Source organism: Motacilla alba, chromosome 21 (genome assembly GCF_015832195.1).
Source record: "Motacilla alba alba isolate MOTALB_02 chromosome 21, Motacilla_alba_V1.0_pri, whole genome shotgun sequence".
In the NCBI taxonomy this organism is placed as follows: Eukaryota; Metazoa; Chordata; class Aves; order Passeriformes; family Motacillidae; genus Motacilla; species Motacilla alba.
In genome coordinates, this window is record NC_052036.1 from 5,705,003 (window position 1) to 5,721,363 (window position 16,361).

General features: G+C 53.9%; 2 protein-coding genes across 6 annotated transcripts in view; one reads left to right on the plus strand and one right to left on the minus strand.

Annotated features, from left to right (window-relative positions):
- Positions 1–1,020: 1,020 nt before the first annotated feature.
- USP48 (ubiquitin specific peptidase 48) overlaps positions 1,021–16,361 on the plus strand; it is a 31,857-nt gene continuing 16,516 nt past the window's right edge. For 3 of the 5 annotated variants that reach the window (XR_005259559.1, XM_038159526.1, XM_038159528.1), the window contains exons 1-11: positions 1,022–1,329; positions 2,240–2,360; positions 2,440–2,581; positions 3,661–3,788; positions 5,350–5,474; positions 6,031–6,139; positions 7,330–7,463; positions 7,622–7,704; positions 8,197–8,376; positions 10,924–11,049; positions 13,916–14,065. Coding sequence is in view for 3 of the 5 variants with exons in the window: in XM_038159526.1 (XP_038015454.1) it covers positions 1,196–1,329; positions 2,240–2,360; positions 2,440–2,581; positions 3,661–3,788; positions 5,350–5,474; positions 6,031–6,139; positions 7,330–7,463; positions 7,622–7,704; positions 8,197–8,376; positions 10,924–11,049; positions 13,916–14,065 (1,432 nt within the window). In the remaining 2 variants the exon portion in view is untranslated. Of the gene's footprint in view, positions 1,330–2,239; positions 2,361–2,439; positions 2,582–3,660; positions 3,789–5,075; positions 5,273–5,349; positions 5,475–6,030; positions 6,140–7,329; positions 7,464–7,621; positions 7,705–8,196; positions 8,377–10,923; positions 11,050–13,915; positions 14,066–16,361 lie in introns of those variants that run through there. The other 2 variants (XR_005259558.1, XM_038159529.1) reach the window with 2 other exon arrangements.
- LOC119710470 (leucine-rich repeat extensin-like protein 5) lies at positions 3,797–4,957 on the minus strand. The gene is made up of 2 exons (XM_038159537.1): positions 4,425–4,957; positions 3,797–4,363 (listed from the first exon to the last, which is right to left on the minus strand). The coding sequence occupies exons 1-2, from the start codon at positions 4,930–4,932 to the stop codon at positions 3,843–3,845; spliced, it is 1,029 nt and encodes a 342-aa protein (XP_038015465.1). The 5' UTR covers positions 4,933–4,957; the 3' UTR covers positions 3,797–3,842.

A 16,361-nucleotide genomic window follows, 5' to 3' on the forward strand; every position in this document is an offset into this window, starting at 1 on the left:
GGGGTACAGGAGAGGGGGTACAGTGGGAGGATTGAGGGGGTGTGCAGGCCGGGAGGTTATGGTACACGGAGGTGTGGTACAGCAGGGTTAGGGTATTGGGGTGCGGGGGTGCGCTATGGGGTACGGCATATGGCTTGGGGGTGTGGGAGCTCAGGGGCTCCGGGCTCTTATGGCGTGGGGGGCTGTAGAACAGGGCTGCGGGGGAATGTCACAGGGGTGCAGAGGGGTCTGGGGGGGTGCAGGGCTGGGGGCTCTGGGGGGCTGTAGAACAGGGGTGCAGGGGGTCTGGGGGGTGCAGGGCTGGGGGCTCTGGGGGGCTGTAGAACAGGGGTGCAGGGGGTCTGGGGGGGTGCAGGGCTGGGGGCTCTGGGGGGCTGTAGAACAGGGGTGCATGGGGTCTGGGGGGGTGCAGGGCTGGGGGCTCTGGGGGGCTGTAGAACAGGGGTGCGGGGGGTCTGGGGGGGTGCAGGGCTGGGGGCTCGGGGGCTGTAGAACAGGGGTGCAGGGGGTCTGGGGGGTGCAGGGCTGGGGGCTCTGGGGGGCTGTAGAACAGGGGTGCATGGGGTCTGGGGGGGGTGCAGGGCTGGGGGCTCTGGGGGCTGTAGAACAGGGGTGCAGGGGGTCTGGGGGGGTGCAGGGCTGGGGGCTCTGGGGGGCTGTAGAACAGGGGTGCATGGGGTCTGGGGGGGTGCAGGGCTGGGGGCTCTGGGGGGCTCTGGGGGGCTCTGGGGGCCCGGTGTGGATGGCGGGGGGGGGGGGCGGGGGGACCCAGCGCGGCCCGCGCCACAGGCCCCGCCCACCTGGGCACAGACCCCGCCCACTCCACACCAGTGGCGCCCCATGGCACGCGAGCCCCGCCCCCATGGAGCCCAGGCCACACCCCCGGGTTCTCATATAAACCACGCCCCCTACGGCTCAAGCCCCGCCCCGGCAGGCACGAGCCTGTGCATGGCGCTCCCAAAGCCACGCCCCTGTGGCGGAAGCCCCGCCTCCAACCCCACGCGTCGCGGCCCGCCAACGTCACCGCCTCGCGCCGTCACCGCGTCGCGCTCGTGGCGTCACCGGCCCTGACGGCGGCGGGAGGGGCCGGGCGGGACCGGGATCGGGCCCGGGCCGGGAGCGGGCGAGGAGCGGGACCAGGAGCGGGACCGGGACCGCGCCGGGCCGCGGCAGCCCCGGGGCGCCGGCGGGAGCGATGGCGCCGCGGCTGCAGCTGGAGAAGGCGGCGTGGCGCTGGACCGAGACGGTGCCGCCCGAGGCGGTGGCGCAGGAGCACATCGAGGCGGCCTATCGCGTCCGGCTGGAGCCCTGCCAGCGCGGCGCCTGCCGGTACCGCGGGGCCGGGCCGGGCACCGAACCCCTCCGACCCCTGTTCCCTCCCGCCATGAGGCGCGGGGCGTTCCCCGCCCCTGCCCAGGTCCCGCGGGGTCGGTGGAGGCTCCCCCGTGTTCCCTTCTGGGCGACCCCGTTCCCCGGGGCTGGGCCCTCCGCACCTTGTGTGTCCTTGTGTGGCTCCCCACATGCCGGGGACTTCTTTGGCTGGTGGGGAACCTCTGTCCCTCTCTGCTCACACGCAAGGGATCGACCCTCCCCGGGCTGTGGGGAACCCCTCTCCTTCGCTGGCTCCTCTGATGTAGGGGAACTCCCCTGGGGTGGTGGGGGACCCTCCTCCCAACCTGGCTCACCAGATACACGGCTCCACCCTGGTGTTGTGGGGACCCTTGTTGCTGGGCTCTTCAGATATAGGGGAACCCCTGTGTGGTGGTGGGGAGCCCCTCTCCTTTCTTGTCCCTCCCCATTTTTAGGATAACCCCGGGGTTGTAGGGAACCTCTGTTCTTGCCTGGCTTCTCAGATGTAAGGAGCTAGTCCCACCCCAGGGTTTTAGGGACCCCTCTATGCCTAGCTCCCCATTTATAGGGGATCCCTGTGGGCTGAAGGGAACCCATCTCCTTGCCTGGATGTACAGCACTCACCCTGAAGTTGGGGCAAGCCCTGTCCCTGCCTGGCTTCCCAGATATCGCAGATCCCCTTGGTCCTGGGATCCCCTTTTTTTACCCAAAAACCCCTCTGGTTCTCCACCTCCTTCCTCACCCATGACCACTGGTTTTGGGGTAGGTGGGGTTGGGGGTTGCTCCATGTCTCATCCCATTCAACATTCCATGCTTCCCCGTATCCCCCACTGTCACCCTGCCAGCCCCCAGGGGACATGGGGGTGACAGCTGGGGTCTGGCTCCCCAGGAGGAACTGCCGGGGGAACCCCAACTGCCTGGTGGGCATCGGGGAGCACGCGTGGCTGGGCGAGATCGATGAGAACAGCTTCCACAACATCGACGACCCCAACTGCGAGCGCCGCAAGAAGGTACCCGACCCCCCGGGGGCCAGGGCCGCGCTGGGGACCGGGGCAGGTGACCTGAGCTGGCCCTTTCTCTGCCCCCCAGAACGCCTTCGTGGGCCTGACGAACCTCGGCGCCACGTGCTACGTCAACACCTTCCTGCAGATGTGGTTCCTGAACCTGGAGCTGCGGCAGGCGCTCTACCTGTGCCCCAGCGCCTGCGGGGACGGCGTTCCCAAGGACACAGGTGCGTGGCACACAGGGGTCTGTGCCCTCCTCTAAAACCCCACCTTGGCATTAGGTGGATCAGGAGGATTCATGGGGGAAGCTCCAGCCGTGTGTGCTGTCGCTGCACTGTTGGTTTGGAGCATTCATCTGGATTTTGGGAATGGACCGACATTAATCCAGGTGATGTCCTAGATCAGGGTGGTCTGAGCTGGCTGAAAATGATGGTTTGGTTTGGCCTTGCTTCCCAAGGCAGCCTAGTGGTGGTGCTGGGGGTGGAACATGTGGGTCAGGGCTGGTCTGTGCTGTTGCAGGGCTGCACTTACCCCGTGGCAGGGCTGAAATTTGGGCCCCACACAGGATTAAGGCTCCCAGTCTTTTCTGCTCTTGGGTGCTTTCCCCCGGGAGGCTCTGGGTCAGCACAGCCTCTGCCGCTGTTTCATGGTGGTTGTAAATATGTTTCACCTTCTGGGGTAAATAAGAAGCTGTTTTTGGGGTAGTTGGTGCATGCTGTGTAAACCCTTCACACACAGCTCGTGCTGGGCTCTGCAGGATGGAATCATGGAATCCCTAAGGCTGGAAAACTCCTCCAAGATTATCAGTCCAGCCATTCCCTCAGCACTGCCAAGCCCACCATTAGCCCATCTACCCGGGTGCCACATCCAGACAGTTTTTGGGCACTTCCAGGGATGGTGGCTCCTCCACTGCCCTGAGCAGCCTGTTCCAGTGCCTGACTACCCTTTCCATGGAGGAGTTTTCCCTAATATCCTACCTGGACCTCTCCTGGTGCAACTCAAGGTCATTTCCTCTCATCCTGTCCTTGTTCCCTGGGAGCAGAGCCTGGCTCCACCCTCCTGTCTGAAAGTTGCAGAATGTAAATATTTACAGTTGGACTCGATGATCCTAAGGGCTTTTTCCGACCCAAATCATTCTCTGTTTGGCTTTGTGCTGGGATGTGCTATCATCACCTACACGATCCGCTTCAGTTTTCCTGACAACTCGCTACCTTCCCTTCCAAGGCCATCACTTTTAGTGGTTGTGAAACACTTGGGGCAATCCCTTCTCGCCCTGAATTCCTGCTGTGCCTTGTGTTTTTCCCAGACTACGAGCCCCAGACCATCTGTGAGCACCTGCAGTACCTGTTTGCTCTGCTGCAGAACAGCAAGCGGCGCTACATCGACCCCTCGGGCTTCGTCAAGGCGCTGGGGCTGGACACGGGGCAGCAGCAGGTGTGTGGAGGGGATTCCTGGCACTTCCAGGAGCTGGGAATCATCCTTGGGTGGTCACTGGGCAGCTCCCAGCTGGGTCTGGCTTCTGGCTGCAAACATGAAGGGGGAGGTGGGGCTGCAGGCCCCTGCCAGAGTGCAGAGGGGAACACGAGGGCAGCAGGACGTCAGGAGTGCCCAGGGAGTGATGAGGCCAGGGAGATGAGTGCAAGGAGTGATGTGAAAGGGATGGGGAGACCAGGAGGAGAACAGGGAACGATGGGATGGAGAGAGAGAGATCAGGAGGGTCCCAAGGAGGAATGGGATGAGGACAGGGAGATAGGAGGAACCCAGGGAATGATGGGATGGGGCTAAGGAACAATGGAATGAGGCCAAGGAGATCAGGAGGAGTCCAGGGAGTGAGGGAGTGAGAATGTGGAGTGATGGGATGGGGCCAGGGAGATCAGGAAGAGAACGGGAGACAACGAGGAGCCCTGGGAGTGATGGGACTGGGACATGGAACAATGGGATGATGATGCAGAGATAAGGAGGAGCCCAGGGGCAGTGGGATGGAGACAGGGAGATCAGGAGGAGCCCTGGGAGCGATGGGATCAGGACATGGAACAATGGGATGAGTACGGGGTACAGGGAGGAGCCCAGGGAGCGATGGAATGAGGCTAGGAAGTGATGAGTGCAGAAGATCAGGAGGAGCCAAGGGAGTGCTGGGATGGGGCCGGGTGGGAGCCAGGGCTGCAGTGAGGGTCCTTCTGCAGGTGCTCCATGGGCTGCTCCCCCCCGGGGGGTTGGGTGGTGAGAGGGCTCTCCCAAGGGTGAGGAGATGCTCGGGGGGAGGTGGATCACCAGGAGCCAGCCAGGATCCCAGGGCAGCACGTGGGAGGTGAGTGCTGCAGGGCCCTGTGGGGCTGCAGCTGGAGAGAGCCTGGGAGAGAGGCAGGGCTTGGAAATGCACTTGGAGAGGTAATGGGAGGTTTTGGAGCAAGAGCAGAGCACTTGCAAATGTTTCCTTGGGAGGGTCAGGAGAGGAAGGAAGCTGACCAGGGGCACCAAAGGGCAGCTGAGAGAGGCCAAAACCTGTTTGTTTGTGGAAGAGAAGAACCAGGGCAGGAGAGAAGGGCTCTGAGCTGGGTGTGGGGAAGCTCTGGAGCATCGCTGGGATCACCCTTAGGGCAGCTTCTCATTTTTGGGGTGTTTTTATCTCTCTTCTCACCTCTGATCTGAGCAGGAACAGCTGCAAAAAGGAGGATCAAGGGGCTCGAAAGCTCCACGGGAGGGTTTTTATCCCTTCCAGAATCCTGGGAGGAGCAGGGCAGAAGTCAAAGCCCCCGGCAGGCCTGGCAGGGAGCCAGGGCAGCTCCTGCTGTGCTCCCACACCGAGGGCCTCATGCTGCTTTTAGCCAAATTCCTCTGTTTTCCTTAGTTCTCCTGCCTGGTCTTTATTTTCCATGCCGTGCACGGAGCCTCGGCGCAGCCTGTGTGGAGGGCTCGGGGTAATTAGCGGTGAATTAGTGACAGGGTTGGGATTGTGCTGTGGTGGATTGTTAATGAACTTGGTTTTCTCTTTCAGGATGCCCAGGAGTTTTCCAAGCTGTTCATGTCTCTGCTGGAAGATACTTTGTCCAAACAGAAAAACCCAGATGTCCGGAACATTGTGCAAAAGCAGTTCTGTGGAGAGTATGCCTATGTCACGGTGTAAGTAATAATTTTGGGAAGACCCTTTCTGTAAATATTTAAATTTTTAGAAGGATTTAGGAGGGGAAGATCCCTCTTAGCAGCCAGAGCAGGCAGTTAAGCTGTAACAGAAACACTTTCTGGGAAATATTTACCTTTTCCTTTCGTGTTCCTGTGTGTGTGGTGTTGCTGTGACAGTTCTCCAGCTGCTTTTACTCCTTTAATGAGAATTTACCAACTAGACCTGGAAGTGAGTTAATGGAGTGGCAGGTCCTGCAGCCAGAAAACAGCATCCTGGGTGTTGCATTTTCATTCCTGTGTTCTCAGAGCTGGGAGTTTCACCTTAAAAATAATATTAAATGGTACATGCAAGTTGTGACAGGTCGTGCTAGGTGCTGTTAAGATGTTTAAACCTTCTCCTGGAGTTTTTATGGTGTGGAGGTGTGAATCTCCTTAGCCCTGAGTTCAGTTTTTCTCCTGGTTTTATTCAGGGAATATTTTACTAAAGACTTGGGAGCCCCAATGCGTGAGCCCTGACCTGTCCTCAGATATATTTTTGTCTTCTTTCCCATCCCAGCTGCAACCAGTGTGGCAGAGAATCTAAACTGGTGTCTAAATTTTACGAGCTGGAGTTAAACATCCAAGGACACAAGCAGTTGACAGACTGTATAACAGAATTCCTCAAGGTATGAGCTCGTTGGGGTTGGAGTCCTGCTATTTTTAGCAAGGAATTTCAGTTCCTTCCTCCAATTCACAGCCTTCGAGGTTGGTGTCGGAGTGAAGCCACTGCCTTGGCTCAGGGAGATGCATGCAAGTGAAAATGCTTTTTTCTGCAGACCCAAAAAATGAGGATTGAGGCATGGAGCAAGGAATAGCTCCATGATATCACATGCTCCTGTTACGGCTTTAAAAAGCACTTGAAAGTTGCATTTTTAGTTAAAATACTTTGCCAGGAAAGTTAGGGGAAAGTCTCTGCCTGCTTTGTCATGGATAGCACTGGGAGAAGGGCTGCTTTCCATGTTTTCTGTGTCAGTGCTCGTCTGCATAGCAACAGGAGACATTCCCTGCTGAAAAATGTGCTCTCAGAAGTACCAGGGAGCGCCGGGAATAGCTGCAGGAACAGCTGCAAGTGCCCTCAATTCAGCTTGAAAATTTGTCTGGATATGAAGTTCAGCTCTGGCACACTGAGGTGTGGATTCCACTCAAACTGTTCAGGACAGAACTGACCTGAACTCCTTCCTTGAGCTCCTTGCTTGCTGGTGCACTCAGCAAACCAGTTGCTCTGCCTGGGAGGTCTGCTATGAAAAAAAAACTGTTTTGGGTGCGCAGATTAAATTCCTGAATTGGAGAACTTGACATTTGTCTGCTCCTCCTTCACGCAAAACAACCCTGTGACGTTTTTAGGGGGGTTGGAATTTTCCTCTGGCCTAACCCTGCTCTTGGATCTGCTTGGGCAGTGAGTGACTCCTGCAGGGTGATTTTGGGTGGCTGAGCACAGGGTTGTAGTTTCCAGGCTGAAATGTGGCTTTGCATTAACTGGTCCATGTGAACTCGTAAAACGGGTGATTTAATGATTTTCTTTGGTATAAACCAACTCAGCCAAGCGAGGAGCAAGAGTAAGAGACCTGAGAACTTGGAATGGAGCTTGATTCAGTCTAAAAATTGCCTTAAAGTGAAAGCAGCCTGCTATGGCCATGCTGTAAAGTGCAGTCATTAGTGTGTCTTTAACTCAGGAAAATTTGGGCAGCAGCTGAGAAGAGACTTAAATAGTTAAAATAACTTTGGTGCTTCTCATTCTCCAGCTGTTAAATAGCTCAATTGACTTTTCAGTGCTGACATGTTCTCAAGACCTTTCCCTCTGCCTCTCCACACTCAGGAGGAAAAATTAGAAGGGGACAATCGTTATTTTTGTGAGACTTGTCAGAGCAAGCAAAACGCCACGAGGAAGATCCGGCTGCTGAGCCTGCCCTGCACCCTCAACCTGCAGCTCATGCGCTTTGTGTTTGACAGGTGAGTGGGAACACCCTGGGAGCCGTTGGGGAAGTCAGTACCCTGCTCCTCCTGCTTTAATTTGAGGTGTCTGAGCCTCTCAGGGGGGTTCAGGGGAGGTGTTTTGGGGTGGGAGCTGTTGTTGCTGTGCCCTGAGCCACAGCTTTGCCTCTGCACAGACAAACTGGCCACAAGAAGAAGCTGAACACCTACATTGGCTTCTCAGAGCTGCTGGACATGGAGCCTTTCATGGAGCAAAAAAGTGAGTTTGGGGCAGTTTTTTGTTATCTTTGCCTGTTGCCTCTTGGCAGATCTCTTCTAATTCTTTTTAGGAGGAAATTCCTCTCTGTGGGGGTGATGATGCACAGGCTGCCCACAGAAGCTGTGGCTGCCCCTGGATGCCTGGAAGTTCCAAGGCCAGTTGGACGGGGCTTGGAGCAGCCTGGGATAGTGGAAAATGTCCCTGCCCATGGCAGAGAGGTGGAGCAAGATGGGCTTTAAAATCCCTTCCAACCCAAACCATTCTGGGATTCCTCTGAATCTTCTTTTTGATTGAAAATTCTGTCCAGAGTAGTTTGAAGCCTGTATTTCAAGCAACGTCCTTGTTCTTAAGTCACAACCCTGGTAGCAGTGTCCTGGAGCGCTGTGAGTTCAAGTGCAGGCTTTGGTGCCTGGTGAAAACACGAGGTTTTAGGACAGGAAGGATGAGTGCTGTTGGCTGCAGAGCTGTGTGTAAGTGCTGCTTGCCTTGCAGACGGGGTGTACGTGTACGAGCTGAGCGCCGTGCTCATACACCGTGGAGTAAGTGCCTACTCGGGCCACTACATCGCCCACGTGAAGGACCCGCAGACGGGCGAGTGGTACAAGTTCAACGACGAGGACATCGAGAAGATGGAGGGGAAGAAACTGCAGCTGGGAATTGAGGAAGATCTAGGTAAAACCTTTCAGTTGTGAGTGCCCTTTTAAAATAACTCTTTCTACCACAACCACGGGCGTCCCCAGATGCAGCCTCCTGCTCCTCCCTAGAACGGGCTGTCACGGCTCCCAGGAACCTGGGAAACAGCAATCCTGCTGATTGCAGCCAGATTTGCTTCGTTGCAGCCCCGTGTGAGTGTTTACACCTCACGATCAGCTGCTCTAGTGTTTCTCTGGCTGCCACATGGCAGATAAGAAGTTGATATCACGGGCAGCAGGTTCCTATCAGGGAGCAACAGGCGGGTGCCGCTTCCTTGGAACAGATAAGGGGAATGCTTTCAGTTTCCTTAACACATTGTGGTTCATTTCCACTGAGGTGTTTCACTTGGAGGCAGTAAAAAAGATTTTGATCCAAATAACAACTTGGAAGCTAAAACTGCCTCTTTACTCTGAGATTTTTCCTTGGTGTTTTACTGGCTCATCACGTGCTGCCCATATCACTGTGTTCCTGGACTGGATTTCTTGGAGATTTCTTGGAAAGCTTGGGCTGAGGATTTCTTACTCTGCAGTCAATAAATAAGAGCAGCTCGTTTGGAGCTGAAATGGTTTCATAGTGGCTCAGTGTTCTGCAGTGCAGGTGCTCACAGCAGGGAAAACCAGGGAAATTATGAAGAAATTCACTTGCAGTGCAAGCAGTCCATTCCCAGGAATTGTTACCCACCAGGATGCTGTGCTGTGGTTAGAATTTATGGAATGTTGTTTTTCTTTAAGGCATCTTTAGAGGAAAAAAACCCTGCAGATTTAAGTGCTCCCTTGGTTTAGTGTAATGGAGCATCAGCCTTCTCCCATTTCCTTGTTCTCACCTGCACGATGCTTCTTGAGGTGCTGGAAGGTGTCCAGAGATGGGCAGTGGAGCTGAGGAAGGGTCTGGAGCCCAAGGAAAAGAGTCTGGAGAACTTCTGAGGAACAGCTGAGGGAGCTGCAAAGGGGCTCAGCCTGGAGAAGAGGAGAAGAGGAAGCTCAGGGGGGCCCTTGTGGATCTGCACAGCTCCTGCCAGGAGGGGACAGCCAGGGGGGTCAGGCTCTGCTCCCAGGGAACAGGGACAGGAGGAGAGGGAGCAGCCTCAGGCTGTGCCAGGGGAGGTTTAGGTTGGACATTGGGAAAAATCTTCCATGGAAGGTGTAGTCAGCGTTGGAGGAGGCTGTGCAGGGCAGTGGCAGAGTCACCATCCACGGAGGTGTTCGAAAAGTGTGTGAAGATGGCACCTGGGGACATGGTTTAGTGGTGGGCCTGGCAGTGCTGGGTTAATGGCTGGCTTTGATCATCTCGGAGGGCTTTCCCAGCCCTAGTGAGTCCCTGTTCCTGCCCGTGGCAGCAGCTCTGTCCCATTCCCCTTGGCTCCCTCCGCTCGCTGCCGGCCCAGGCTGGAGCTGGCCGGACATCTAGCGGTGCACGGGGAAACTGAGCCCTGAGCGGCACCGAGGGCAGCTCAGCCTCTGTGTTCACCCTCCCCACTCTCCCAGTGCAGCAGATGAGATGCAAGTCAACTGCTGTGACCTCGATTTTATAAAGTTTCATGCTTAACTGCAAGTAAATGCTCTTATTTCTCGTATTTCAATTCAAGGCTGTTTGGAGAATAGCAGTAAAGTGTGTTTAGGAGCCTCTTTAAGCTGCAAGCTCAATATTTGTATCAAGTTTTGATGTAATTTGCCTGTTCCAGGCAAAACTGAGGCCTTTCTTTGTTACAAATACATGTAACAGCAGGAGAAGGTCAGTAACATAAACTGAAGGTCTGTGGGGGGGAGAGTCTTGGCCGTGCAGATGGGAACAATTCTGAAAATTCTTGGATAAAATGCAAATAAATAGAATCTGGGAAGTCCCCTGCATGGTGTGGGGGAAAATGCACTTGAATTTTTTCAGAATTTGGGGGAGATAAACTTAATAATTCAACGACCCACTTAGAGTTCAATTTATGGAATGTTGTTCCTTTAATTTTTTCTTTACTTTAAACGGTTTGGTTTTTGAAGCTGCAGCTGTAGATAAGTGTTTTCCTTGCCTGAGAATCCATCTGGAAACAGCAGCTCTTGCAACACAACTTTACATCCCCCAGCAGCTGCTCAAAAACACCCCTTTCCATGGCTCTTGGCTTCCTTAAAGCTTTGCTCTGTTTTTTTCATATCCACCATCACCTGTAAATACGATTTTCTTCCCTGAGGATTTGATTCTTTTCTTTGGAGTCAGGACAGCAGAACAAGAGGCAAAAGGGAGAAAGGATGTTTTTCCAAGAGTGGCTTTTGGCTCAGAGAAGTTCCACTGGGGAGAGAAGAAAGGCTCTTGAGAAGGGAGGTTCAGAACAGGCTCCTAAATTTAGTGCCTTTGATTTACCCAGAAAGGCTGGAGAGATTTGGGGCTTTCTTTGGGATACAATTTTGAGTTGTGCCAAGCCCAGTGCTTGGCACAGAGGCCTGGCACAGGGAAGCTGGCTGGGTGGCAAACTCACCCCCTTAATAGAGGATCAGGGAAGGAGCTGGTGTGTTGCTGAGGTTGTGCCTTTTGTTCCCACAGCAGAGCCATCGAAATCCCAGACCCGTAAGCCCAAGTGCGGGAAGGGCACGCACTGCTCCCGCAACGCCTACATGCTGGTGTACAGGCTGCAGGCCCGCGAGAAATCCCTCACTGTCCAGGTGCCAGGTGAGTCCTGGGGTCCTGTTTGTCCATCCCTCACTGTCCAGGTGCCAGGTGAGTCCTGGGGTCCTGTTTGTCCATCCCTCACTGTCCAGGTGCCAGGTGAGTCCTGGGGTCCTGCTTTTCCACCCCTCACTGTCCAGGTACCAGGTGAGTCCTGGGGTCCTGTTTGTCCATCCCTCACAGTCCAGGTGAGTCCTGGGGTCTTGCTTTTCCACCCCTCACTGTCCAGGTGCCAGGTGAGTCCTGGGGTCCTGTTTGTCCATCCCTCACAGTCCAGGTGCCAGGTGAGTCCCTGGGGTCCTGCTTTTCCACCCCTCACTGTCCAGGTACCAGGTGAGTCCTGGGGTCCTGTTTGTCCATCCCTCACAGTCCAGGTGCCAGGTGAGTCCTGGGGTCCTGTTTGTCCATCCCTCACTATCCAGGTGCCAGGTGAGTCCCTGGGGTCCTGTTTGTCCATCCCTCACAGTCCAGGTGAGTCCTGGGGTCTTGCTTTTCCACCCCTCACTGTCCAGGTGCCAGGTGAGTCCTGGGGTCCTGTTTGTCCATCCCTCACAGTCCAGGTGCCAGGTGAGCCCCTGGGGTCCTGCTCAGCCACCCCTCACTGTCCAGGTACCAGGTGAGTCCTGGGGTCCTGCTTGTCCATCCCTCACTATCCAGATGCCAGGTGAGTCCCTGGGGTCCTGCTTTTCCACCCCTCACTATCCAGATGCCAGGTGAGTCCCTGGGGTCCTGCTTGTCCATCCCTCACTATCCAGGTGCCAGGTGAGTCCCTTAATGCTCCAGGTAGGCCAGGAGGCAGAATTTTGCTTGAAGGCCCATTTAGGGCTAGGAAGTTCCTGGAGCCCCTCTGCTGTGGTTGCAGGCTGGGAGATCTTAGAGCCACTTACAGTGCCTAAAGGGGCTCCAGGAGAGCTGGAGAGGGAACTGGGACAAGAGATGAAATGCCAGGACAAGAGGGAACGGCTTCCCACTGCCAGAGGGCAGGGTCAGATGGGATATTGGGAAGGAATTTCTGGCTGTGAGGGTGGGCAGGCCCTGGCACAGGGTGCCCAGAGGAGCTGTGGCTGCCCCTGGATCCCTGGAAGTGTCCAAGGTCAGGCTGGACATTGGGGCTTGAAGCAACTGGGGATAGTGGAAGGTGTCCCTGGGTGAAAAAAAATGATCTTCAAGGTCCCTCCCAACCCACTGCAGGATGCCATGATTTTTGACTGTTTGCCATGAGCCCCAGAGGTGCTGTCTGGCACCTTGGTGTCTTGACCAGTGAAACCTCTGGGTTTTCCCAGCACTTAATTAGCATTAAACTGCCAGTCCCTCCCATGTGCCCACTCAGACATTGCTTTCTTCCCCAGCTGGTCAAGCTGGGAAGGGGTCAGGAGGAGATCATCCCGCTGGGATTCACCACTGCCATCCTGCTTGGATCCCAAGGGTGCAGGAGAGCAGTGTGGTTAAATGTCATCAGCAACGCACGAGGAGGTGAATAATCCTGACAGATGTCAGGTTCCCTCTGTGACTGCTTCAGCTTTGCCACATCAGGAGTAAATGACACGAAAATAAAGAGGCTCCGAGCCCCCAGTGGGAATTTGGGCCAAGTGCCTTCGTGTTGTGCTTTAGAATTACGGAGGTACCAGAACTCCCTGTGGCTTTGCCTGTGCGTTTCATGCTTCCTGTTCTGCTGCTCCTTGATTAGAAATACTAATTAGGCCCCTGGTGCTGAGGTGTGTTCCCCCTTCCCTCATTTTCTGTGGAGTGGGGACAGCAGAGGTGGCAGGTCCCTTTGGATCTCTGCAGAGGGAGTAAATCATACACCTTATTCTCCCCTAATAACACCCCAAACCTTTCCCAAGCCCCCCCTGTTTAAAACACACCCTCCAAGACATAAAACTTCAGGAATTAGCACTAATTCCTGCCTGGATCTGTATTTTCAGCCTGTTTCCTGAGCTTTCTTGCTCTCCCTTTCCTCCTACCCCTCTGCCCAAAACAATAACTCAACAAAAACCTCCCCACCCAGCTCCAAATTCCTGCGCAGCCCCGCGGTTGCCTTTGTTTCCCGTGGAATCCTGCCAGGGAACAGGGAGTGAAGGGCAGCAGTCGAGCTCTGCGGTTGTGGGGAGGTTTCATGGAACTGTAAATTTGAGGCATTTTGCTTTGATGCTGTTAAAAAGCGGCTTTTCCGGGACAGTGGAGAGACGTAACTTGGCTCTGATCTCAAGGAGGTCAGGCTGGTTATTTTGTAATGCTGGATATTCTCCCAAGGTGGATATTTTGGTCAAGAATTAACCTTTTTGCAGATATTTTAGCGCTTCAGAATAATTCTAAATAGGAAAAGGCCTCAGATAAGCAGAGCTTCCCCCACTGCTCCCTTGCACCAGCCCTCTGAGGGAAGTGGTTTATCTTCTTTTTTCCCTGCTGATGTTTGGTTTGTTTGGGGTTTTTCCATCAGTGGCAGCAAAAATCCCCATTTCCTTCACCTTTCTGTTGATCTGCCCTGGCTAATCTCCCATCTCCTGAGGGCTCTTTGCCCTTGGGTTTGCAGCATGCTGGATCGCAGGTCGTGGCAGGCTTTGGGTGTATGCAGAGGGTGAATGAAAAGCTTTTGTTTCCCCCGGGAATGATGAGGAAGGACAGAGGAGCTGCACTTAACATTGCAACCAACCCCAAGTAAATTATTTTCTTGGGTGCAAAACTTTGCATTTAATCATCTGCAACCGTCAGGATCAGAGAGAGCAACGTCCACGTGCTTGGCTTGGGGAAAGACCTCGCCCAGCAAGGCTGCGGGAGGGAATTTTTAGGTTTGCTGTCCCCAGATAACCCATAGTAATTAACATAGCTGGCATTTTCCCTTCAATTCCTGTTTTTTTTTCTTTCCCAGCTTTCCTGCAGGAGCTGGTAGAGCGGGATAACTGCAAGTTCGAGGAGTGGTGCAACGAAATGGCCGAGATGCGCAAACAAAGCGTGGCCAGAGGCAAGATCAAGCACGAGGAGGTGAAGGAGCTCTACCAAAGGTTACCCGCCGAAGCTGGTCTGTAAGACATTGTGGAGTATTGCTGTAGTAGAGCTGTTAAGCTTAGGAATGATTTGTGACTAACTCCCAACTCCTGTGGCCTTGCTGGAAGGCATTCCCGCGGCCCTCTGCAAGGGGAGAGCTTCGTGCATGCTTGTATTTGTTTTCCCTTGCTTCTTTCCTGCCTTAACCTATTTTTCTCCTTTCTTTGCTCATTCTCGTGGCCTCTGGCATCGCTAATTCCCTCCTGCTCCTTCCCCATCCGTCAGCCTCATGCTTTGTGACTCTTTTCTTCTGCCTGGTGAGCAGCTCAGCTCGTTAGGATCACCGAGGCGGAATAACTGCCTGCTCCCAAATTGCCAGCTCTCAGCAGGTTTGGGAGCTGGTGAGCCCGATTCATCAGCAGGTAACAGGCTAAGAGAATGCCTGACCTCCAGGAGAAAATTACTGGATCCATCCCTGCCAGTGCTTCACTGCTCTGTGTCTCAGTTTTGTAGGGAGACTGGGGTTAAGCTTCTTCTCCTTGTGGCTTGTTGCCTCAGCACACTGAGTTTTATTTCCCATCTTGTTTTTCTCGCCCATCTCCCACAAAACTTGCTCTATCCATCCAGCCCAGGGAATTTGTCTTCATTATGTGCCTCTCCTAAAAACTGCAGAATAATCACAAGTGAAGACTTAGAAGTGGATTTGTGTGGCCTGTAAGAGAATTCACTGTTCAGCTTTTATTATTGGATGCTGAGAGTCCACCATGAGATTGGAGTAGCCCAACAGCAGCTCCTGTTCCTGTAAACATCTGCCTCTCCAGTTTGGGAATGCAGGTGCTTAACTCTGGAGCAGGAAGGTGTCACAGCTCCTCGTGAGCCTGAGCAGCACTCAGATGTCACTGTGAGATCAGAGTTGTGCTGGAGGAATGAACCTGCCCCGAGTCACCCGTGAAAAGGAGCAGCAGCACAGTTCCAGTGTGGTTTTCCTCAGCAGGAACAGAAGAGTTTGCTCTCGGCAGTTCTGATGTGACAGAAGAATAAATCTCAAAAAATATGATTTTTACAAGTGCAGGTGAAGCTCTTCTGCCCCAGTTTAGAGATGACAGGACCTGAAACCTTGCCCTGAGGCACCTTCTGCCTGCTGCTGGCACATCATGGGCGCAGCGCTTCCAGCGCAGCTGGAGGCAGCGTCATTCCAGCACTGCTCCAGGTCCTGTATCTGCGGAGCTTGGGGCTGTCTCTGCAGCTGTGCAGACTCGTTTTCTGCCAGCTTTGTGGAGCCTGCCCCAGAAAACCCTCCTTTCTGGGGGAGGCAGTTTCATCCCAAACTAGCAAACCGGTTCTGACAGCGATGCAATTCTCTGGAGGTCACGGCTGCGACGGGCATTGCGTAAGATGAAAACACCGTGGATTGAGGCTGTGGAGGAAAAGAGGCTTCACAGAGCTCCAGTGCAAGCTGCAGACACAGTGTTTTCCTGTCTTCTGTATTTTCCTCTTGCTTCTCTGTTGCTCCCTCCTAGGAAACGTAAAAGATTTTTGCTCAGTTATAAATGTCACCAGCGGGTGCATTTTCCCATGGTTTCACAGCTGCCCTCGTGACAGCACAGAATGGGTTTGAATCCTTCCTAATTTCTTCCTAATTTCCCAGTCATCCACTGAAGAGTTGTGTAGTGATACTGTGCCTCAGTATTGAGATACAGGGGTTTCAGCCCAACCTGCTCATACAAGCACTGACCTGCTCCTGAACCTCAGCTTTGTATTTCCTTTTCAGCAAACAAGGGCAAGCCTGCTGCACTGCTTCAGCAAAAAAACCTAAGCAAGTTTCCATTTGCACTGTAAATTTTATAATTTTCTCACCTAAAATTGTAAGAAACGCTGAAAATTTGTGTGCTGAAAGGACAGGGGGAACACTGATTTCACCTCTGCTGTTGTTGCCTTTAATTTTCAAATTACCCCAGTGAACTCCCTCTGTTGTAGAAAAAGCCTGTAATGTATGATTTAAATATTATATCAGTCCCTTGATGGATGATAGGAAATCCTTCCCCTTTCCTCGACTGCTCTCCAGTAATCCCCAAAAGGTTTGAAAGCACTCCCATTCCTCCTTGGAGCTGTTGCATATTGATTGCTGAATCCAAAATGATCTGCACATCTTAATCTCACGTAGCTCCTGTCTTCCAAATCTGTGACACTGAGATCAGAATGGGGTGGGAGTAGCTGGATCAGACCTTTGAAAACTTGTACCTCAGAGATTTAATCAACAGTGATTGCCTGTTAATTTTTAAGAGTAATTATGAAATACCGCCTGGTGTTGGAGCTGACATGTATGGTCT